Source organism: Chiloscyllium plagiosum, unplaced genomic scaffold (assembly GCF_037043375.1).
Source record: "Chiloscyllium plagiosum isolate Xiang-an unplaced genomic scaffold, Cpla_swu_hap1 HiC_scaffold_20, whole genome shotgun sequence".
In the NCBI taxonomy this organism is placed as follows: domain Eukaryota; kingdom Metazoa; phylum Chordata; class Chondrichthyes; order Orectolobiformes; family Hemiscylliidae; genus Chiloscyllium; species Chiloscyllium plagiosum.
Window position 1 is genome coordinate 25,732,333 of NW_028270158.1, and position 24,901 is coordinate 25,757,233.

General features: G+C 42.7%; 1 protein-coding gene across 3 annotated transcripts in view; it reads right to left on the minus strand.

The window, feature by feature from the left end:
- Positions 1–24,901, minus strand: part of ints1 (integrator complex subunit 1) — a 121,492-nt gene that overhangs the window by 56,192 nt on the left and 40,399 nt on the right. For all 3 annotated transcript variants that reach the window (XM_043711841.2, XM_043711839.2, XM_087997722.1), the window contains exons 18-27: positions 24,062–24,122; positions 19,434–19,631; positions 18,327–18,456; positions 15,978–16,157; positions 15,028–15,177; positions 14,349–14,534; positions 12,711–12,815; positions 11,650–11,817; positions 10,515–10,626; positions 4,167–4,325 (exon numbers count right to left, since the gene is read on the minus strand). In XM_043711841.2, coding sequence (XP_043567776.1) covers positions 4,167–4,325; positions 10,515–10,626; positions 11,650–11,817; positions 12,711–12,815; positions 14,349–14,534; positions 15,028–15,177; positions 15,978–16,157; positions 18,327–18,456; positions 19,434–19,631; positions 24,062–24,122 — 1,449 coding nt within the window. The remainder of the gene's footprint in view (positions 1–4,166; positions 4,326–10,514; positions 10,627–11,649; positions 11,818–12,710; positions 12,816–14,348; positions 14,535–15,027; positions 15,178–15,977; positions 16,158–18,326; positions 18,457–19,433; positions 19,632–24,061; positions 24,123–24,901) is intronic.

The window sequence follows — 24,901 nt, forward strand, 5'->3', positions numbered from 1 at the left end:
AAGTAATCAACTTCAGAGAGTAGCTTTATTTACTTTTATTGGACATCAGTTACTGTCAGCATGCTCCATCTTGCTGATTTGCAATGATGTTCCAACCCAGGGATTAATGATCAAGACTGGATTCCTGAATCTCCTGTCATTCTCAATAAAGCTAATTTCACTTTGTAAAGCTTTATCTGCCCTAGGATGGTGCAATGTTAAAGACACCAAACCAAAAGTGGAGAGAGCAAAAGAATAATTTGAATACAAGGGATTGACTGTAAACACATCATAGCTTCATCAATGTCTCAGCAGGTTAGTATGTTTGTTGGTGCTCAATTGGCCCCAAACCAAAACAGGAAGATCCAAGGTTCAGTCCTCTATATTTATAAGTTAGCCAATCACAGCAATGGCAAATACTCAGATGGTACAATCAGATGTCTCTGCACTTCGCACTTTTCTTTAAAATTAATTCATAGGATGTGGGCATCGCTGAGTAAGCCAGCACTTACTGCCCATTCCTATCTCCCCAGGAGAAGGTGATAACTGAGGTGTCTCCACAAATTATTGCAGTCCTTGGGGTGTTCATACACCCACAGAGCAGTTAGGAAGGAAGTACCAAGATTTTGATTGAGCAACAACGAATGAACAGCAATAAATGCTCCAAGTGTGGACGTTGTCTGGTTTGGAGATGGTGGTGTTTCAATGCATTAACTGCCTTATTCATTCCAGATGTTAAAGTCATCAGATTAGAAGGTGCTTTCAAAGGAGTCTTGGTGAGTTGGTGCTTTGCATCTGGATGGTACAAACTGCTGCCACTGTGCTCTATGCTGATGGGAATGAATGTAGAAGGTGGTAGTTGGGGTGTCAATCAAAAATGCAACTTTGTCTTGGATGGCATTGAGCTTCAAGCATTGGAGCTACACACATCCAAACAAGTGCTAGGTATTCCATTTACACTTCTGACTTATGCCTTGTAGATGACGCAGGCTTTGGGAGACAGCAGGTGAGTGGCACAGTGGTTCAGTGGGTAGCATTGCTACCTCACAGCGCCAGAACCTGGGTTCGATTCCATTCTTCAGCGACTGTCTGAGTGGAGTTTGCACATTCTCCCCATGTCTGCATGGGTTTCCTCCACGGTGCTCCAGTTTCCTCCCACAGTCCAAAGACATATGGTTTAGGTGGACTGGCCATGCTAAATTGCCCAGAGTGTAGACAGATGTGTAGGCCAGGTGGATTAGCCGTGCGAAATACAACGTTACAGGGATACAGCAAGGGGATAGGTCTGGGTGGGGTGCTCTATGGAGGGTTGGTATGGACTCGATGGGCCGAATGGCCTGCTTTCAAACTGTAGGGATTCTGTGATTCTATGAGTTATCCATTGCAGAATTGCTATGATCTGATCTGCTCACGTAGCCACATTAATTATATGGCTAATCCAGTTCGGTTTCTTGTCAATGGTAACCCCAAGATACTGATAGGGATATAGTGACATTAAATATCAAGAGAAAATGGTTAGATTCCTTCTTGCTTGAAATAGTCTTCCTTGATCTTCTGGTGGAGGGATGGTCATTAACAAAGCAGTTGAAGATGGTTTGGTCTAGGGCAATAGCCTCAAGAATGAGGGCTGTTGTGGTGCATGGCAGTAACAATCCAGGTGAACTGGGGATAGAGGCGACTCTTTGGACTGTACGAGGATGGCAGCAGCTTCTAACATCTCCTTCCAGAGGAAGATTAACATACTGTCACACTATAGCATCATGGAGAAATAGATACTTATATGTGGAAGGCAGGGAATTTAAGATAATAATTCAACCTCACTTGTACTGACATGTTGAAAATGCTTAAGCTTTTTTCTTACGGTTGGTGTCATCAAAACCATTCCACTGAATCCCAGCATCATAGAGGTATTCAGCACAGTAACAGACCCTTCAGCCCAACTCATTCATGCCAACCAGATATTCTAAATAAATCTAGTCCTATTTGCCAGCATTTGGCCCATATCTCTCTAATCCCTTCCTATTCATATACCCATCCAGATATCTTTTAAATGTTGTAATCATACCAGCTTCCACCACTCCTTTTGGCAGCTCTTTTCATATACGCACCACCCTCTGCGTGAAAACGTTGTCCCTTAGGTCCCATTTATATCTCTGCCCTCTCATGTTAAAGCTATGCCCTCTAGTTTTGGACTTGCCAACCCTTGGGAAAAGACCTTGTCTATTTAGCCTATCCATATCCCTCATGATTTTACAAACAACTTACTTCCTTGTAAATTTGTCACCCTCGTCATTAGCTTGTTTTATCCTCAGGCTCAAGTCATGAAATGTCTTTACTCCCCTCCATCTACGTAGACTCTTCGAGCTACACAATCCTCAAACTTTGTACCCCTCTAACTCCAGCGTCTTGTGCATCTCTAAGTTTCATTGTGCCCTTAAAGTGTGCCTTCAACTAAATGGGCTTTGGGCTCTGAAATTGCTTTGACAAACCTTTCTGCTTCTCTAACTCCCTGTATAACCATTGCTAAAAATATCTTTATGCAGTTCAGTATCCATTTTTGCCTGACAATACTCCTGTGAAACACCTCAGGATGTTTACCACAGTTAGAGGTGCTACATAAATGCAAGTTGTTGCTGATTCTGTATGTTATGGTCTGTTATACAGTCATAGTCACAGAGCACGGAAACAGACCTTTCAGTCCAACTCGTCCAAACTGATCAAGTTTCCCAAACTAAGCTAGTCCTACTCTCCCACACTTGGCCCCTATCCCTCTAAACTTTTCCCATTCATGTACCTGTCCAAATGTCTTTGAAATGTTGTAAACGTACCTGCATCCACCACTATCTCGGGCACTTCATTGCACATACGAACCACCCTCTGTGAAAAAGTTACCCCTCTGGTCCTCTTTAAATCTTTCTCCTCTCACCTTAGGCATTTCCCTAAGGTAAGGGAAATAAGGGAAAAGACCCTTACTATTCACCTTAACTATGCCCTTGAGATTTTATAAACCTCTACAAGGTCACCCCTCAACCTCCCATACTCCAGGGATAACAGTCCCAGCCATCCAGCCTCTCCTTATAACTCAAACCCTCCAGTCCTGGCAAGATCCTGGTAAACCTTTCCTGAACCCTCTCCAATTTAATAATATCCCTCCTATAGCAGGGTGACCAGACCTCCACACAGTATTCCAAAAGTGGCCTCACCATTGCCCTGTACAACCTCACCATGATGTCCCAACTCCTATACTTAATGGTCTGAGCAATGAAGGGAAGCATGCTAAATGCATTCTGAACCACCCAGTCTACCTGTGAATGCAACTTTCAAAGAACTATGAAGCTGAACCCCCTAGGTCTCTCTGTTCTTAAACACTATCCAGGGCCCTATTAACTGGTTAAGTCCTGCCCTTATTTGTTTTACCAAAATGCAGTATCTCACCTTTATCCAAATTAAACTCCATCAGCCACTCCTCAGCCCATTGTCCCAGTTGATCAAGATCTCTGTAACCTCTGTAACCTCCTTCACTGTTGACTATACCAGCAATTTTGGTGTCATCCGCAAACTTACTAACCATACTTGCCAAATTCTCATCCAAATCATTTCTATAAATGAAAAGCCACAGTGGACCCAGCACCGATTCTTGCAGAACACTCCTGATCAGAGGTCTGTTCCAGATATTTATCTCAGTTCCTCCATAAGCCGGTCACAGCATTTGACACACTTACGCATCACATAATGGCAGAAAACCTCTGGCGGGTGTTCAACATCAGAAATGTCAAGCCTTTCATTTCCCTGGTGCTTACTGTAGAGCCTTATGGGCCACATACCATGTGTGGATAAACACAAGCCAAGAGTATGATAAAATGTTCGCTGCCTGTTTGGATATACCAATAGCTGAACTTAACAGTGCATCAGCTTGCTCTATATCCTGTCCTAACAAATAACTGAAAAACGCAAGTACCATCAAAATTATTCTTCCTTTAGCCCCGGCTGAATTTGAACCCTCAAAACCTAACTTGAAATCTCAACAGGTTACTGACCCCATTTGCCTTCCAACAAGGCAAAAACAGCCATTTGGGATCATTTAACTTTAAAACATGGAAAATATTGTGCCAATCGCAGCATAAGGCACTGGCTACTAAGATTTTAGTCCTTGCATTTCTGCCTCAGTAACAAAACTACGCCCTTACCGGCATCCACCAATCGAGACACCTCTGAGCGAATCATCCGGAGTTTCAGCCAGTCAGGAAGAAGTAGAGCCTCTTCTGAGGTATCAACCAGAAATGCTGTTGGGAGTGGCTTTCTCTCGGGAAACCAGACGTCCAGAAGGTGGTAGAAATCACTCTCACCTGCAAACCATGATCCAAGAATGGTTAAATAGTACAAAATAATTGTAATCTTTTAAAGACATATGATTTTCATGGGATGTGGTTAACTGACTGGATAGTGGTATTGGCGCTAACGTAGTGATCCAGTTATTGCTCTGGGGACCAGTGTTTCAATCTCACCATGGCAGATGGTGAAGATGAATTTTAAGAAATCTGAAATTCAAAATCTACTGGTTACCGTGAAGCCATTGCTAATCATTATAAAAACCATCTGGTTCAAGGGGGAAGGAAATCTGCCCCTGGTCTGATGTATATGAGATTCCAAATCCCACAACAATGTAGTTTACTCACAAGTGCCCTCTCAAATGGTCCTTGCAAGCCACTCAATTGTACCAAACTATTAAAATGTCTCAAAAGGAATTAAACTGGATGGACCACCTATACACTGGAAATGACAGCAACAAACACAATCCTGTCAACCCTGCAATATCCTCTTCTTCACAAACATCTGAGGGCTTGTGCCAAAATTGGGAAAGCTGGCTCACAGACTAGTCAAGAAACAGCCTGACACAGTCATACTTAAGGAATCGCGCCGTACAAACAATGCCTCACACAGCTCTATCACCATCACTGGATATGTCCTCTCTCATTGGCAGGGTTGACTCTTGATCCCATGAAATATCTTAGCATGGGTCAAACATGGATAAGGAGACAAAGTGCTGCCTACCACCTATCGCCGACCCCTCAGCTGATAAATTAGTTAAACACCCTTTAAAGGAAGCACTGAGGATGGCAATTGCAGAATATACTCTGGATGGAGGAATTCAATGTCCACAGCTGCATTTTGGGAAAGCAAATCTTAGCAGGACTTATACACTTAATGGTAAGGTCCTAGGGAGTGTTGCTGAACAAAGAGACCTTGGAGTGCAGGTTCATAGCTCCTTGAAAGTGGAGTCGCAGGTAGATAGGATAGTGAAGAAGGCGTTTGGTATGCTTTCCTTTATTGGTCAGAGTATTGAGTTCAGGAGTTCGGAGGTCATGTTGCGGCTGTACAGGTCATTGGTTAGGCCACTGTTGGAATATTGCGTGCAATTCTGGTCTCCTTCCTATCGGAAAGATCTTGTCAAACTTGAAAGGGTTCAGAAAAGATTTACAAGGATGTTGCCAGGGTAGGAGGATCTGAGCTACAGGGAGAGGCTGAACAGGCTGGGGCTGTTTTCCCTGGAGAATTGGAGGCTGAGGGGTGACCTTATAGAGATTTACAAAATTATGAGGGACATGGATAGGATAAATAGGCAAAGTCTTTTCCCTGGGGTCAGGGAGTCCAGAACTAGAGGGCATAGGTTTAGAGTGAGAGGGGAAAGATATAAAAGAGACCTAAGGGGCAACTTTCTCACGCAGAGGATGGTACGTATATGGAATCAGCTGCCAGAGGATTTGGTGGAGGCTGGTACAATTGCAACATTTAAGAGGCATTTGGATGGGTATATGAATAGGAAGGGTTTGGAGGGATATGGGCCGGGTGCTGGCAGGTGGGACATCTTGTCAGCATGGACGGGATGGACCGAAGGGTCTGTTTCCATGCTGTACATCTCTATGACTCTAACTAAGAGTGGCTTGACTCAGCTAACCGGGTCCTAAAAGTCATTGCTGCTAGATTGGATCTGCGATAGGTGGGATCAGAGCCAACAAGAGGGAAAAGCCTATTGAACTGGCCCTCATTTACCTGCCTGCTGCAAACACATTTGTCCATGACACTGACTGTGCAGTGGTCACGCCTACAAACACTGTGGAGATTAAATCCCATGTTTGCACTGAGGATACCATTCAGCCATTTGTGTGGCACTACCACTATGCTAAACAGGATAGATTTCAAACAAATCTAGCAACTCAAGACTGGCACTCCAGCAGCAGCATTGTGCTCCAACATAATTTGCAACCTCATTGCTCGGCAGGTCCTCCACTGCCAAAACCATCAAGGTGGGGGATAAACCATGGTTCACTGAAAAGGGCATGCCTAGATAAGTGCCAGCCTTACCTAAACATGAGATATCAATCTGGTGAAGCTACAGAACAGGATTACTGACAGGGCAAACGGCATAAACAGCAAGTGATAGAGAGCTAAGTGATTCCATAATCAACAGAGCAGATATAAATGCTGCAGTCTTTCCACATCAGTTCTGAATGATGATGGATAATCAAACAACTAAAAGGTTGGAGGGTCTAGAAATATCCCCATCTTCAATAAAGGCGTAGCCCAGCACATTAGTGCAAAAGCTAAGGCTGAAGCACTTGCTTCAATCTCCAGCCAGAAATGCTAAGTGGATGAGCCACCTCAGTTTCCACCAGTGTCCTGGGCATCATAGGTATGGTCTTCAACCAACTCAATTCACTCACATGATATCACGATGTGGCTGGAGGGTCTGCATATTACAATGGCTTTGGGCACTGACAACATTCCAGCAACAGTACTGAAGCCTTGTGCTCCAAAACCTGCAGCGCCCATGACCAATCCACTCTGGTACAGCTACAACACTGACATGTTTCCAATAACATGTAAAATTGCCCAGGTATGTCCTCTACACAAAAAGTAGGACAAATCCAACCTAGTCAACTACCACACCATTATTCTACTCTTGATCATTAGTAAATAAGCAATGTCATTAATAGTGCTATCAAGCGGCATTTGTAATAATTATCTGCTCGTTGACACCCAGTTTAGATTTTGCCAGGTCAATTCAATTCCTGACCTCATTACAGCAGTGAGGTGAGAGTGATGTTAAGGACAAATTTGATGGAGTGTGGCATTAAAGTGTCTTTACCAAAACTATGGAAAATCGGCAGCTGTGAAAGTGGAGGAGAAGAGTGAAAGAATGAGAGCAAAAGTGAGTGTGTGTGTGTGTGTGTGTATGTGTGTGTGTGAGAGAGAGAGTGAGAGAGAGAGAGAGAGAGAGAGAGAGAGATTCTCTTAGCACAAAGAAAGGTGGCTATGCTTGTGGGCATCAGTCATCTCAGTTTAAGAGCATTACTACAGGAGCTTCTCAGAGTTATGCCCTACCCAAACCAACCTTCAGCTGCTACATTAATAACCTACCCTCGGTTCAGAACTGGAGATAATTGTTGATGACTGCACAATGTTCAGCACCATTTTTCAAGTCCTCAGATATTAGCGCAGTCTTTGTCCAAATTCAGCAAGGTGAAGACAATATCCTTGGACTGACAAGTAGCAAGTAATATTTGTGCCACGTGCCAGGCAATGACCGTTTCCAACAAGACAGAATGTGCCTCATTGCCCCTTGACACTCAATGGCATGACCACTGCTGAATCCCTCACTATCAACATCCTTGGATTATCGTGAGACCGTAAGACATAATTGCAGAAATTAGGCCATTCAGCCTATCAATTCACTCCATCATTCAACCATAGCACATAAGTTTCTCAACCATATTCTCCCGCTTTCTCACCATAACCCTTGATACTCAAGAACCTATCTATTTCAGTCTTAAATATGTTTTATGACCTGGCCTCCACAGCCTTCTGTGGCAATGAATTACCATTGACCATAAACTGAATTATGTAAATATAGCAATATAATTGCAGTGATTACAAATGCAGATGGGACGCTAGGAATCCAACAGCAAAAAACTCATTTCCTTACTCTCCAATGTGTGTCCACAATCTACAAGGCACAAGGAGTGTGATGGAATATTCCCTACTTGCCTGAATGAGGACAGCTCCAGCAGCACTTAACCTTGACTCCAAACTAGGCAAACAGCCCTCTTGATTGGCATCACACCTACATACATTCATTCCCTCCCCCACTGACACCATTACAGCTCTATGTACCATCCACAAGATGCAACGTAGAAATTCACCAAAGATCCTTAGACAGCACCCATGCCAACTGCCATCTAGAAAGACAAGGGAAGCAGACACTTGGAATCAACACCAAATGCAAGCTCTCTCCAAATCACTAATTGTCATGACTTGGAAATAAACTCCTGCAGTGTCTCTGTGTTAAAATCCTGATATTCACTCCCAAATATGATTGTGGGCGCCCATGCTCACATGGACAGCAGCTTACCACCACAGTCTTGAGAATGATTACAGATAGGCAATGAATGTTGGCCCAGCTAATGACACTCAACTCCTGAATGGACTTTGGACAAAAGACTCACTCGTAAGGTCACTATTTATTATCCTTGAACTTGCTATTAAGAGTCAACCACATTGCTGAGACTGTTGTCATACATCGACCAAACCAGGTAAGGACTTTACGCTTCCTTGCCTAAAAGGCATCTCTTAAACTTTCTCCTAAAAAAATACATATAATTCATAATGGTTTCATGGATTGGCACTAGTTTTTAATTCTAAGATTTGATGAAGAAACAGCTGATAAATATACAAGTTGATACAAAGCACAACCTGGAGGGTAAGCTGAAGGTGTTGGCATTCTATTGTACTTGCTGCCTTTGGCCTTCTAGATGAGGGCTTCCCAAATTGTAGGTTATGACCACCAGTGAAGACATGAGACAAGATTTTGGGGTCATGAGCTCCCAAACAGAAATGGCTGTCACGAAGCTTGGATTTAATTCTATAACTTTGAGGCCCCTTTAAATCCTTGCACTTTATTCTAAGAGATGGGGTTTTGGGATAGGGGGTTTGAGGGATGTGGGGGTGTGGAGGGAAGGAGGGGGTGAAGAGGGGAGAAATGTGTGCAGATGTGAGGTAACAAACAGATCTCTGAAGCCTGACTACTACAAAATAAAGGCATGCTTTTCTGCAGATTGAACAATTCCCAGAATTCCTCTCCTTGCTCACACTCAAGAACTCTGAGTACCTAGAAGTATTACCTTGCCCAACCCCTGCCATCATAAGAAGCCTGAGGCACTTAAATGGGGTCCCACTGGAAAAGGTTACATTATAGAAGGAGAAGGTCATGAGTTGAAGAACTGCTGCCAAAGACGACTTATGTAGTTGCTGTAGGTGGTACACACTGCTGTCCCAAAGGTATTGGTGATGGAGGCAGAGAATGTCTTAAGTTGATAGATGAATTATTGATTAAGCAGCCTGCTGCATTATGGAGGATAGGCATATCGCACAGATAACATCTTAGGAAATGTCAATCACTAAATTGAATTTCCTTACTTGCATTTGCAATGCTGCAAGTAAATGTATCACAAAAAAGCAAATGACCAAGCTATACAAGAAAATTATTGCATTGCAACATGCCTTTCACAGGCCAGAAGTGATCGTTCCATGCACCTCTCTAGACATGAAGATGAGAACTGTTTGGCACTGGGTGGCATTGTACTTTTTACATGCAATCTCAGGGTCAATTCACATTAGGGTCAATGTTCTTTATCTGACAATCTCCTCTAAATTCACAGAGGGCCCTCATTACAACAGTGACATTGCCCACTTTCCATACTACTCATTCTTGCATGGTCTGCGTGAGATTGCCAATTTGTACCAAATTGTGAGTAATTTTCTACTGCGGACTCACATCTCTTTTGAACTAATGGGGGCTGACTTCCTGATATCACTTCAGTTTACAGATGGTAAAGAGGGAGCAGAATCTCGTCTAACTTGCATTTCAAACAAGATGATAACCAAGTTCACCATACGGTCCCTGCAACTGGCTGGATATTAAGCAAATGTGGAAAGTAGATTGAAAGGGGATACAATTTGAGTTGTTCCTCCTCATATCATCAGCTCAATAAAAGAAAAATACCTTTTCTACTTTAAAGAGTACATACTGTGTTTGGAGAAAAGAAGTATTTTCCTTTGCAAACATGCACATAAACAAGCAACCAAGGCACAGATTTAAAGAAAAAGGTGCATTTGAAGTGCAGTCACTGCTATAATGTAGGAAATGCAGCAAACATTTTGGGCATAGCAAGCTCCGATAAACAGCTCTGAGATAATGACCAGATAATCAATGTTATCCTCAGTACGGCAATGTCTGTTGGCTGTGCTTTGTGCTCAAGTCTCTGAAATGGACTTGAACCTGAGTTATTCTGAAAGATGAAGAGAGTAATCACATAACCTTCAGACTCTGAGACAAGTCCATTAAGTTGTCCACAACAGCTGTATTAACTAATTCCATCAGTGTTTGTTCTCATCTCTACTTAGGCAAACACACAAGGTTAAATGCAATTCAGAAACAGACACCTTCACCACAGCTCAACCCCATTTCAGGTTTATACCTTGAGGGGGTCCAAGCGTCAGGAGGATGACCATGGCATGAACCACCAGGATGTGCATGGTGGCAGTTTCCCCAGTGGTCCAACGCAAGAAGACCTGGTCCTGGGATTCAGACTGTAACTCAGAAACACAAAATACAGTTAACAAAGGAAATGCTTTCCCTATAGCAGCAGTGAGATTCCTAGAAAATAAATTGCATTCAAGTTTGCAAAATATTCAAGTCAATAGTAACTTCTAAAAGGAAATTCTATACAGACTTACTTTGAAAAGGTAAGATTTGTGGGTATCTGGAGAAAGAGACTAATTGAAACAATTCTTTCAAAGAGCCATGGCGCAGTTAGTTGAATGGGCTACTTCTGCGCTATACCATTGTACAGGAAACATTTTAGAAATAGCTGAACGGCAAGCCAGTGCCTGACTCATTGGTCTGTGTCTCCTCTCAATTAATCAAATAATAGAACAATACAAATGAAAGCATTTGGCCAATCATGCCTGTGCTGGCTCTTTGAAAGCTCTACCCAATTAATCCCATCTCCTTGCTCTTTTCCCATAAACATGCAATTTTCCCTTTTTCAAATACATATTTAATGCTTTTTTAAAAGTTATTCTTGCATCTGCTTCCACCATCCTTCCAGATCATTCTAATTCACTACGTTAAAAAAAACTCTCCTGTTCCTTTGGTTCTTTTGACAATTAACATGCATCAGTATCTTCTTGTTTTCAAACCATTCAGCTATATTTAACTTCAAAATCTTTACTGAGACTACGCTTAACCTACACTTATCACATGAGAACAATCCCACTTCTGTCTTCTTTTTTCCCTGTCTCACTTAGGTGCATGCAAAGTTCAAGTTCCGCTTGGTAATTTTGTTTTAAAAGCTGATTCCAATTCAACTCCATTAGATATTTAGGAGTTCTACAAAGAGACTTGGCAGACACGGGACAAATGGCAAATTCCTCAACGAAAGCTGCAGGACTGGAAATGCTCCCAAGTTTCTCTCAGCATCAAGGAGTAGTTCAGGAGTCAAGTCCTTAAAGCTGCATACCTGAACTTACCTTGCCGGCTCCCATGGGCAGCACCTGCCAGTTACAATTGAGCCAGTGCTCCTAGCCATTACAACAAGGCAACCAACTCACCCAGCTGTATACTTCCTCGTCTTCCTTAGTCTTCCTCATTCGCTTCACGTAACGCGAGAAGATGGCAATCAGTGCCACTAGCACAGACTCACATTCTGTTCGGTAGACGTGCTTGGCAAAGAGGTGGGTCATGATTGTGGACCTCTCGACAATTAAGCGAGCAACATCCTGAGGAGACAGAATGATGGGTTACAGGCATGGAAAATATCTGAAGTACGGGGAAGAGAGATTTATGGAAGTACACGATTTGAAAAAGGAAGATCAATTAACATTGATAGAAACCCATCAGATCCCTGAAGATGAGCTACACCCAACAGACTACTGAAGGGTCTCCAACAGAAATCCAACAGCCTGTTCTTTTTTTTTAAGAAAGGCATTTGACAGTTCTGTTCATTTATAGCATTTCAGATTTATTAAACTACGTCATTCCATTTACCCATCATCCCGTGAATCTTATTAATCTAAACTGACTCCTAATGGGACATCTTCTCAAATTTAAAAGTGTTACCCTGTTTTCAAAACCCACCATGGCCTCATTCTCCCTTTAACATCCTTCAGCTCTACATCCCTCCAACTCTGTTCATCTCCAATTGTAACTGTCTACTGTTGGCTAATGGAACACACTTCAAGATAGAGTCATTTGAGGAGAATAGCACTGAGGCACATAAACGGGGAAGCAAGATAAATATATGAGGGAGAAATGGATAAAAGGATATCTTGAGGAGTTTGATTAAGGAGGATGTTCTTGTTAAGCATAAATACGCCCATGAATCTATTGAGCCAAGTGGCTTCTTTCTGTGTTGTAAACTGATTTGTAAATCAGTTTTCTTTCCATTAAAACCAGGATATTGGTGTTGGACTATGTGTAGCTGCAGCCAATAACCCACAAACAATATTAAAGTGTCAATGACACACCTAATCAACAAATCTGAAATGTAAAGAAAAAAAATCTTCACAAGCTGAGACAGTGAGACAGCAACTTGTTCTGCCAACAATTACTCAGTTTTTTTTTGTTGCTTCTCCCTTATTTCCCTGTTCAAACCTGCTTTTATTCTTCTTACCAGAGCAAGGTCGTTATGCTGAGCCTGTTCCTCTACGGGCGCATGTTGTGACAAATAAATCACATAGGCACTGATGGTTTGGGGATCAGTCTCCACATGAATGGCCTGCAAATTGAAATCAGCAGTAAAATATAACCACTGCATATGTTTCTGCACATATACTGTAACAAAAAGGTAGAAGCCTGCTCTGCCTGTCAACAAAATCATGGCTAATTTGGGACCTACACCCAAGTTTACCCCACATCTATGCAAACGTACTTCCACTTAACAGAACTGTATCAATTTCAAATTTAAGATTAAGAATCAACCGAGCACCAAACAGCACAGAGGCATCAGCACAGGCTTTACTGTACATGGAGAGAGAAAAGACAGGAGTCTGTCGCCACCATGTGGCGAAGCCAGACAAGCTCGCTGCTGACTTAATACTAAGGTAAAGCACTGGCAAAATCTGTAGCTAGTGTAAGGATGCCCAGCTCTGAGTGCGAACTGGACCAGACAAGTATAGAACCTTGAACATACAATCTAGGCTGACATTCCAGTGCAGCACAACAGAGGTTTGAGGGCTGCTTTGTGGATAAGATGTTAAACTGCTAGTCAGTTTACCTTCTCTGGTGCATATAACAGACTTCACAGCAATGTTTGAAAAACAGCAGGGAATTCTGTTCTGTCCTGGCCAATATTTATCGCTGAAGCATCAACACTACAAAACACCTCTCATCCAGTCATTAGTACTTGACATTGGTGGGATCATTCTGGATGCAAATTGACTGTCATGGTTTTTCATTACAACAGCAACTTCAAAAAAATACTCAAGCAACCGAAGGAGAATATTGTTTGATTAAAACGATGTTTTGTCTAAGACAAAACTGATAATCATGCATGAAACTCAGTGCTGGAGTGATCCAGATATATAGGCTTGTTCATACAAACAATATAGGCTCATTCATACCAACAACTGACTGGGCAAATCAAAGTCCTTTGATTGTCTGTACAAGGCAGAATTCATGTCATACTTAAGATGCACTTGCAAAATAAGATGACTATTGTTACGTGATCCCCAACTGGGCAGCACTTGGGAAAAATCCAGAGTATACTAATACTGCACTTCATTCACATCAAATTGAAATCAGCAGTAAAATATAACATATGCATATGTTCCTGTATATATACTATAACAAAAAGCTTGTAATGCGTAATGTTTATGCTAGCTAGAAGCAACATATATTCATATATTGAGATCTATTATTTGCAGACAAAAATAATATGTTAAAGGTTTGTAACTGTTCTTGAATTACTCAGAAACTTAGGGAGCCAAAAGCATCCTGGTGCTTTCTCCAAGAGAAGAGCTGAGCTAGAGTCAATTTGCCAAACAATCAGCAACCTCTTCTCCTGCAATATAAATCATTGTGATTATCTGAAATATAGCACACTTGTATTTGCCCTAATGCATAAATGGCAAAAAGCTGCAGTGACACATCACTCCCTTTTTTCAGTGAATTCCTTCCTTCGTTATCACATTTTCTTTCAAGCCTAATGCTCAAGTGAGGCTCCAAATCATTGACAGCATCTCCCCATTCATGATAATCATTAAAACAAAATCCAGCAATGTCCAGTTTTCAGTGAGACGGCAAAACCCACCTGCTGCAGTGCCAAAGAAGTCATTGTGCAGACACTGCTGAAGAGAGGCAGTTTGGGAAGATCCCGCAGCAGCCATTGATAGCCAGGGAGTGGTTCTCCGTCACTGGAGTCCTCTTCCATCATCTGGTCTCGCTCTTCCACATCTCGCAGGCTACTCTCAGAGTCAGTCAGCACCAGAGACAAGCCCTGAACCAATGATAAAGACAGGCTGTATACCCAAGTCAACATTTTCCCTTTAGATCCTAAACGTACAAGGAACCTTCCAAAAGTGAGACTAAAATTCAAACATTGAAGAAATGAACAGGTTATCCTCAAAGCATAAGCACAGGAGCCCCAGATACATTCTGTGACTCCTTTTGAAAAACTGATGTCACTAAGTGGCATGAGGGGAACAATATATAACATGAGTCAGATGGGTCTCAATGTGCAGCATAACCAGCAGCATGCTTGTTTCATAATTAAATAAGCCGGTGATATTCACTGTTTGGGGCTACACATGAGGAACGGTCACTTGGCAAGGGGTGAGGGGTGGCAGGTGCCCAGTTTGGCATTAAAACAGAGGAAAGCAGAATGCAACAGTAGGCGATCAATTTGTTACGCCAGCCTTCCTTCAAAACATAATCAATTCCTACCCCAAATTCACCAATGAGGTTGTGATGCATGATCTCTCCTCACTTACCTTCATGGCCAGAACACGTGAGGCCACCTGTGGTGAGCTTAAACGCCTCAAGAAATAATCCAAAACTTCACAGGTGGTCTGCTCATCAGCTTTGGGGCCCAAGAGAAGGTCCTGCAGCCGTCCCAGGAGCTGTCGCTGTTTCTGCTGCCTCTATGTTATGAGAGAATGAAAGACTAGGTTCATACAAGGATGCAGTCAGCCATTTTCCAGGTACATGAGAACAGAACCATGGCTGACACTGCGAATGCCATTACTGAGACAGTATAATACTATTAGAGCTGTCATCTTTCCAACACACGAATCCAATTTCCCGCCTGCCCTCTGAATTACAGAGAAAAGCAGTCACTTGAAAAAAGGATACAATCTGCAGCATTTGATCCCGAGGAGAATGCTTTCACAGCACTCAGGTAAAAGTTTTGCCTGCAGAATGAACATCTTGCAGAAGAACATAAAAATTGGAACTCTCTCGAACTTCCTTCAGCTTCTAATTCAGGTCACGAGTTCAATTTCCACTTCATACACTTGAGTGCAAAATCCAATGGGACAAACATTTTGCTCACCTGATTGACCATTCAGAGCATCGCTCCGATTGCTTAACTGTAAATTTCCTTGGGTGCTTGTAATGGAGGTACTATTTTTAGCAACCGGCAAAAAGCCCTGGGATCCGGTAACAAGGTTCCATAAAACATGCGCACATGATTCATATTTGTGTGACCCCAGATTCTTCAAAAACATTGTGGACAAAATTATTTGCCTCTATTCAACAACTACCCAATGCTCTGCCACAAATCACTCTCTGGAATCATAAAACATTAAAATGGCCTCAAATTGTGGAAAATAAATTGGAAAGCATCGTCCTAACATCACGAATGGTACTGCGTAAATGAAAATCTTTACTTTCTCAGAAGTGTGCGACTGTCATTGACCCACTTTTACATCTGCAGCCTCACCTGTCGTTTCTTGGCTCGCTGCTCTTTGCTCTCACTCTCATCTTCCTCTTCCGTAGAAGTCACCTCATCAGCTGCATCATGGAGCAAGAATTCACAAAGGCACTGGACCGGTAGCACATCCAAGGATCCTTCACTCGACTGCACCAGATCCGCTAACCACGGCATGGACTGGGACGAGGCCTAGAACGGACAGAAAGCAGAAATAAGAACCTTAAATTATCAACAGGATTTTAAATTTCCAACACAATTTGATGATAATTGGAATAACTAATTGACAGAACCAGGAGGTTAGCAAGCAAGTAGACACAGGTAATTGGTAAAAACTTAAGAGAAGATGCTAGATTTTACCTTCATACATAGCAACAGGAGCCATTTGGCCCCTCAAACCTGCTGTGCCATTCAACTAGATCATGACTACCTTTTTTTTTGCACAATCTCCATATCCTTTGATGTCTTTAATATTCAGAAATCTATCAATCTCTGTCTGAACATACTCAATGATAGAGCCTCCACAGCCTTCTGGGGTAAGGAATTCCCAAGGGAATAAAAAACTCATCTCAGTCCTCATAAGTTTATCCTGGGTCTATGACCCCTAGTTCTAAATGCAGCAATAATATGAAGTACATAGTCATAAAAGGTGGTGGAAACAGATTTAACAACAACTTTCAAAAAGGCCTGGGAAGATACTTGGAAAGGAAAAACCACTAAGAAGCACAGAGAAAGGAAAAGGAATAGGATTAATGGATCACTCTTCTCAAGACTGGTGGCCCATATCCCTTTAAATCGTTCCTATTCATGTACCCATCCAGATGTTTTTTAAATGTTGTGATTGTATCAGCGTCCACCACTTCCTCTGGCAGTTCATTCCACAAATACATCTCCTTGTGTGTGAAAAAGTTGCCCCTTAGGGCCATTTTAAATCTTTTCCCTCTCATCTTAAACCTATGCCCTTTAGTTTTGGACTCCAATACCCTGAGGAAAAGACCTTGTCTATTTACCCTATGCTCTACAAGGTCACCCCTCAGCCTTTGTCGCTTCAGGGAAAACAGCCCCAGGACTGTTCAGCCTCTCCCTATAGCTCAAACCCTTCAACTCTGGCAATATCCTTGTAAATCATTTCTGAACCCTTTCAAGTTTCACAACATCCTTCCTATAGCAGAGTGACCAGAATTTAATGCAGTATTCCAAAAGTGGCCTAACCAACGTCCTGTACAGCATCAAATGACTGTCCAACTCTTATACTCAATGCACTGACCAATAAAGGCAAGCATACCAAACGTCTTCTTCACTATCCTATCCACCCGCGACTCTATTTTCAAGGAGCTATGAACCTGCACTAAGGTCGGTTTGTTCAGCAAGAGTTTACCATTAAGTATATAAGTCCTGCACTGATTTGCCTTTCCAAAATGCTCTGTGATTTTATAAAACACAAAACCCAATCAGGAACAAGTGAGGCACACTCAGATGTAATATGGCTGAGTGCCAAGGTTGTATAACACCTCAGCACAATTTATTAAAATTTTATTGGATTAACCAAAACAGCTTTCTATCACCAAAACACTTGTGTTAGAGAACTGTAATATTTCTTCCAGAGATGCATTCAACACCTTCAGAATTCAAAGTTAGACTGGCTTCCAACTTTTTACATGGCTAACACAGTTCTAGATTTTCAGTAACTTACTTCCCAGAGTTCCAAGCTATACAGACATAATATGCAAACATCTCAATGAAAAGATTAGCAGAGTTAAACATGTCCTGTGTCAGGAATTCTCTGACCTGCTGCATCCTGAAGCAACAGAACACATTCACCAGCTTCAGCTCCATACATTGCACCTGCCCATACCTAATGCCACGGTGAACTAACATGCCTTTATTAGGCACTAGTTTTCTGGGATGGAAATTCAGGGGAAGCACAGATGAATTCACTCCCTGTTACATACACTACCTGATTCAATTCCATTGACAGAAATGGAGCTGAATAACAAGTACTGTATGTGCACTTCAAGAGTATCTCAATGGTTGTTAAATGCTTTGGAACATCCTGAGATTGCACAAGGTATGACAGAAATTTCAAGTCCTTTCTCTTTCTATGGCTCAGTGTATGTCAGCACTAGGCACACATTCTTAGGGTCTAAAATAAGCTACTTCTCTGATGCTTTCTTGAGTTATTGATTTCAAGAGTTATTGATTTCAAAAGTTGCAACATTTCTGACTTTCTAATAGTGGTCACAGTTCAGTTTACTGTAAAGCGTTTTGACCAGTCCTGAGATTGTGGAAGATGCTATATAAATCCAAGGTTTATCTATCAGTAAACGATACCCATTCCCAACCAATATTGTACACACCCACCTGTCTCTGAATAATGTTTAACAGGAAGTCAGGATGGCGACTCCGGCAAAGCAGATGGCCAAGATGAAGCGACTGATTCAAGCTTTTAAGTTGCTCAAGAACCTGTGGAGGTGGCCGCCGAGGAGCTCCCCTTAAAGACAGGGCGGCAAAAGATCATTAAACTGAAAAGTGACCAATTCACAGTTATAAAGGCTCACTAATCGCCTCTTAGGTTCACCAGCCCCCTAGAGGGTTTTCTGAAGTATCATTCCTGAGGGTATAGGAATGGATCATATTTGGTGGTGCTGAGGCTTTCACAGAAGCAAGCAATTCAGCCCGACAGATCCTTGCTAGAATAATAAAACAATCAAATCAAACAAAGAAACAGCCGATGCTCAAAATCTGAAACTGCTGAAGAAACTCAGCAGGTTTGGCAACATCTGTGGACAGAAAACAGAGTTAATATTTTGAATTCAGTGACCTTTTGTCAGATCCATGCTAGTTCTTCAGACAAGCCTCCTCCGAATGACTTCATCTCCTCTATCTTTCTATAACATTTTCTGTTTGTAAATGTTAGATTCCCTAAGTATCCCCAATATTTAGTCTTTTGACTTTAAGAAATGCCCCCCCAACCCTGCCCCTAGGAAAACAGCCCCAGAAAACTCAATATTTCCTGCCAGCTTTACCATTTTAGTTTTATCACCCTTGAACATCCTTTTTGCTTTCCCATGATGCAAAACTGCTTGACACTAATGACCCAGACTGAGTGGTTCCCACCGGAGTGAAATTGGGGTTGCATTTAGTTTCAACAAATGCATTGTAACAATTGTCCTCAATAGACTGCATTTGGGAGGGAAGGGGAAACAGATGACCAGAGTTCTCTATTTGAATTTATATTGTGTCTTCTGCTGGGGAATGTATGGTTTAGCTGTTAGAAGTGGGCCTGGCTAGAATTTTACTTGACCCTGAAAACTTAAATCACTTGCTGGAACTCAGGGACTGAGATATTCTGATACCTGCATCCTGACATGGATCTACATTATTAGAAGAAAATTGCAGGGCAAATCAGTGCATGCTCACTCTCATTAACAGGATGGTTAATGTTGGTACTCACTACCAGACACTCACTGTGGATCAAGGCTGGTCAGTTGTGACAATAGCAGGCTGTTGCTCTCAGTGATGGTCTGTTTTGTCGATGCAGCAGCCAAATGACTCTCAAAGGCCAGGATTTCCTGTTTCTCTCTCTGAGACATCTGCAGCTCCCGACTGATCATGTCATTCCGGGTCTCTTCGTCAGTCACAGTACATTGTGGGTATGAGAAGTTGCTGGAAATAGGTCAAGAATATTTAAGCATCACAACTATACCATTTCCACCCCCCCCATCCTCATCCTACTGTGATATTGTGGCAACTTTCAGAGTTCAGTCAGTGAGTGCAGAGGTCTGGTAGGTTGTTGGAGAGAGTAGTAGGTCATCTTGAGTACAAGGATGGAATACAGCTCCAGTAGCTCACGGTGTTGAAATTGCTCAAGTTATATAGACCTTGTAATAAGAAACTGGAAGAAGAGTGGACCATTCGACCCATCATTCTATAACAGCATGACTGATCTGCTTCAAGTCCTCATAACGCTCAGCTCTTTGATATTTCAAAAGATCTACCTACCTCCACAATACATAACTTTAATGATCTAGCCTCGACAGCTATTCAGGTAGAGGATTCCTGACATTAATTACCCTCAGATAATTTGTTTTAAATAATTGTTCCATTATTCTCAAAGTACGTCCTCAGTTTGAGATTCCCACCAAGTAGAAAAATTATCTTATCACCTCCCCTTGGAGAAAGTGAGGACTGCAGACGCTGGAGATCAGTTGAAAGATGTGGTGCTGGAAAAGCACAGCCAGTCAGGCAGCATCCGAGGAGCAAGAGAATCGCCGTTTTGAACATAAGTTCTTCATCAGGAATGAGGGGTGACCCAAGTGGACTGAGAGAAAAATTGGAGGGGGATGGGGCTGGGGGTGGTTGGGGTTGGGGAAGGTTAGCTGGGAATACAATAGGTAGATGGAGGTGGGGGGGGGGGGTTGATGGCAATAAGATCGAAAGGAAGGTGGTGAAAACTGGTCAAATCTATATTGATCCTGTGTGGTTGGAGGGTCCCAAGGCAGAAGATGAAGTGTTCTTCCAAGGGTCAGGTGGCTGGAGTTTGGCGGTAGAGGCGGCCCAGGAGTTGCATGCCCTTGGCGGAATGGGAGAGGGAGTTAACATGTTCGGCCAAAGGGCAGTGGAGTTGTTTAGTGCGTTTGCCCCAGAGATGTTCTCTGAAACGTTTTGCAAGATGGCGCCCTGTCTCCCCAGTGTAGAGGAGATCATACCAAGAGCAACGGACACAGTAGATGACATGTGCAGAAGTACAGGTAAATCTCTATTAGATGTGTAAGGATCCATGGCAAGGGTAGTTGCCACAAGTGGAGGGTGGGTTGGTGGGGGCGTGGACCTAACAACAGAGTTGCGAATAGAATGGTCTCTGTGGAACGCAGATGTGGTGGAGAGGCAAATATATCCTTGGTGATGGAGTCTGTTTGTAGGGGGCGGAAATGGCAGATGATGCATCGTATCCAGAGATTGGTGGGTGGAAGGTGAGGACCAGGGGGCTTCTGTCCCTGTTTGAGGGGTGGAGTTCAAGGGTGGAGGTGCAGGAAGTGGAGGAGATGCACTAGAGGACATTGTTGACCATGTGGGAGGGGAATTTGTGGTCCTTGAAGGAGGCGGCCATCTGGGATGTTCTGGAGTGGAATTGGTCCTCCTGGGAGCAGATGCGGCGGAGGCAGAGGGATTATGAGTAAGGGATAGCATTTTACAGGAGGCAGGGTGTAAGGCGGTGTAGTCCAGTTAGCTGTGGGAGTTAGTGGGTTTGAAGTAGATGCCTGTGTTGAGTCTGTCACCGGAAATGCAGATGGAGAGGTCCAGGAAGGGGAGGGAGGTGTCCAAGATGGTTCAAGTGAACTTGAGGTCAGGGTGGAAGGTGTTGAAGTTGATGAACTGTTCAATCTCCTCACAGGACTATGAGGTAGTGCCGATACTGTCATCGATGTGGCGGAGGAAAAAAATTGGGGATGGTGCCAGTGTAGCTGCGGAAGATGGACTGTTCCACATACCCAACAAAGAATCAGGCATAGCTGAGGCCCATGGCTACCCCTTTTGTCTGGAGGAAGGAGGAGGATTTGAGGGAGAAATTGTTGAGGGTGAGGACCAGTTCAGCCAATAGGCTGAGTGTGTCAGTGGAAGGGTACTGGTTGGGTCAGCGGGTAAGGAAGAATCGGAGGGCTTGGAGGCCTTCATCATGGCAGACGACCGATGCCTCATCTTCCATTTTGGGACCCTCGACAGACAGGATCAATATAGATTTCACCAATTTCTTCATTTTCCCTCTCCCCACCTTACCTCAGATCCAACCTTACAACTCGGCACCATCCTCTTAAACTGTCCTACTTGTCCATCTTCCTCCCCCCACCCCTGCCCCCGCTTTCTGATCTACCACAATCACCCCCCCATCTCTATCTACCTACTGCATTCCTAACTACCTTCCCCTAGCTACTATCCCCCTACCATTTATGTCTCAGCCCCCTTGGACCATCCCCTCCTTCTTGATGTTCGAAACGTCGACTCTCCTGCTCCTCAGATGTTGTCTGACCGGTTGTGCTTTTCCAGCACCACACTTTTCAACTCATCACCTACCCTGTCAAGTAGCCTCAGAATCTTGTATGCTTCAATAAGATCACTACTCATTTTTCAAAGCTCTACATGAATAGAGCCCTCACTCCGAGAAATCAACCTGAGTGAAATTTTTTTATACTGGTCCTTAATTATTTAAATACAGGACCAAAGCTGCACAGACTACTCCAGGTGCAATTTCACCAACATCCTGTACAGTTGTAACAAGACTTGCCTATTTTTAAATTGTAGCAATAAAGGCCAGCATCCTATTTGGCTCTTTTAATTACTTGTTGCACCCATATGCAACATTTTATGTATCATGGACAAGATCTATCTGTGCTGTATTTTTCTGGAGCTCTCTCTGTTTAAATAACAGACTGCTTTTTGATTCTTCCCAACAAAGTGGAAACAGAGTATCAAATAAGTATAGAAGCATGCTATTTGGCCTGTGCTGGTACTCACACAGCACACAAACCTCCTTCCACCTTCAGAGAAGTGGAGAATTGAGAGCAATACCCAGCAGTTAGTCAGCATCTTTTTTGGGGCAGCACGGTGGCTCAGTGGTTAGCACTGCTGCCTCACAGCACCAGGGTCCCAGGTTCAATTCCACCCTCGGGCGACTGTGTGGAGTTTGCACATTCTCCCCGTGTCAGCCTGGGTTTCCTCCGGGTGCTCTGGTTTCCTCCCACAGTCCAAAGATGTGCAGGTCAGATGAACTGGCCATGCTAAATTGCCCATAGGTTCGGTGCATTAGTCAGAGGGAAATGGGTCTGGTTGGGTTACTCTTCGGAGGGTCAGTGTGGACTTGTTGGGCCGAAGGGCCTGTTTCCACACTGTAGGGAATCTAATCTAATCTAATAGTCTTTAAACAGAAAAGGCAGGTTGACTTACTTCAAACGTACATGCTTCCTCAAAACAGCAGTGATTTTAGTAGAGAATAAGCAACTGAGACCATTGTAACCACTCTTTTTTTCTGCTGATTGACCTGCTACATATTCCCATCATGTTTATCTTAAATTTTCCAGCTTCTCCATTCTAGTTCCTTCTTTCAGCTTCCCATTTCCTATGGACACTTTTCCATCACATGCTTTTATCACAGTTGTGTGTTTCTTAATTTCTGTAGCATTGAGGAAAGTGGAAGGTTGCAGAAAGTGGACACCACCAGCAGTAGGTAATTAAACCAGGCTAATCAAATCCTGTGTCTTATAAAAAATCATCTATTTGCATTCTGATGGACGCAGAATGAACAAAAAAGGGAGAACAAGCCAACATTGGGAGCAAACATATTGAAACATTGCTATTATACAAATGTTTGTACTTCCCATTTAGGGAATAAGAAGTTTCAATGCTTCTGCCAATATTAATGAGCCTGTGATTATATCATATTAATGGTCTGAGACCAATAACTGCAGTTTATATAGTCTGGACATCAGGACATAAGTTGATGCCAATGTACATATGCACAACAAATGTGCTTCCCAGATGGCTAGTTTTGAAATGCACTGACAAAATTGTCACATTTCAAAAGAAGCTTTTCAGCAGCAAAAAGGTCACTCCAGACATACAACATGAAACACTTTCAAAATCTGGCTTGTCAATGTACAGAAGCTATCTACATATAGTGAGAGGCTTATGGGGTGAGAAACTGCCTCGAAAGGAGTCTTGCACCATTGTCTTTTCAAGTCATATTTACAGAAGTAACAGTCACTTTGTAGTTCACCTTCTAATGGCAAGAAAGAACAGGTATAACTACGTGTTTAATAATATGAGGGAAAATTTCAGCCATGCTCTGCATGTACCAAAATCATTAACAGATTTATATAAAGGTGGTTTACAATTTACCTTCAAACAGTGAACAGAGAAAATCTTCTCCTCATGATTAGATATAAGAGCATATAATGACATATTTTTCTCTTCCATTACCCTAAAGCAGCAACTTGCCTTGGACTACTTCTCAGAACTGGTTGGCCAAAAACACACAGCAAAACATAAACATGGATCAACTTCTTCCCTATGAGGTTTGATTCCGTGTTATAATCACTCACTTTGTCATTACCATTTCCATCAGCATTTTCAGAGTCGGGTAGCCTTCCCATGCAGCCAAACCTGCAGATAAAGAAATTGTAGGATTATTGGAAACTAACAGTTCTCAGTTGATTTTGTTTAGCTATAATCACACAATTAAAGTATATTCATTGATTAATCGACGACTATTGGATTTCTGTTTAACAATAGCAATGCAGATTTTGGTACTTTAACATCACATGGCTCTATTTAGTCTTCCTTGACAAAGGAATGTACCATGGGATTGCAAGCAGAATATAGACAATACACTAATGTTTTAAAGTTACAGCTGCAGGCGGAGGGAAGCTCCTGTTTATATTAGAGCCATAGAGTCATAGAGATGTACAGCACGGAAACAGATCCTTCGGTCCAACCCGTCCATGACGACAGATATCCCAACCCAATCTAGTCCCACCTGCCAGCACCCGGCCCATCTCCCTCCAAACCCTTCCTATTCATATACCCATCCAGATACCTTTTAAATGTTGTAATTGTACCAGCCTCCACCGCATCCTCTGGCAGCTCATTTCATACACGTACCACCCTCTGTGTGAAAAAGTTGCCCCTTAGATCTCTTTTATATTTTTTTCACTTCTCACCCGAAACATGTGCCCTCCAATTCTGGACTTATTTAATGACTGGGAGAATGTGCAATCTTCAAGATAAAAGACGACAGAATTGTTACACTCCCACATCATTAGTCCTCATCACGAAATCATAGTCACATGTGTGCGTCTCAGATAGGACCTTGTGTTGCAATGGTAGTGCCCCTACCTCTGAGCCAGGAGACCCCAGTACAAATCCCACCAGCTTCAGAGGTG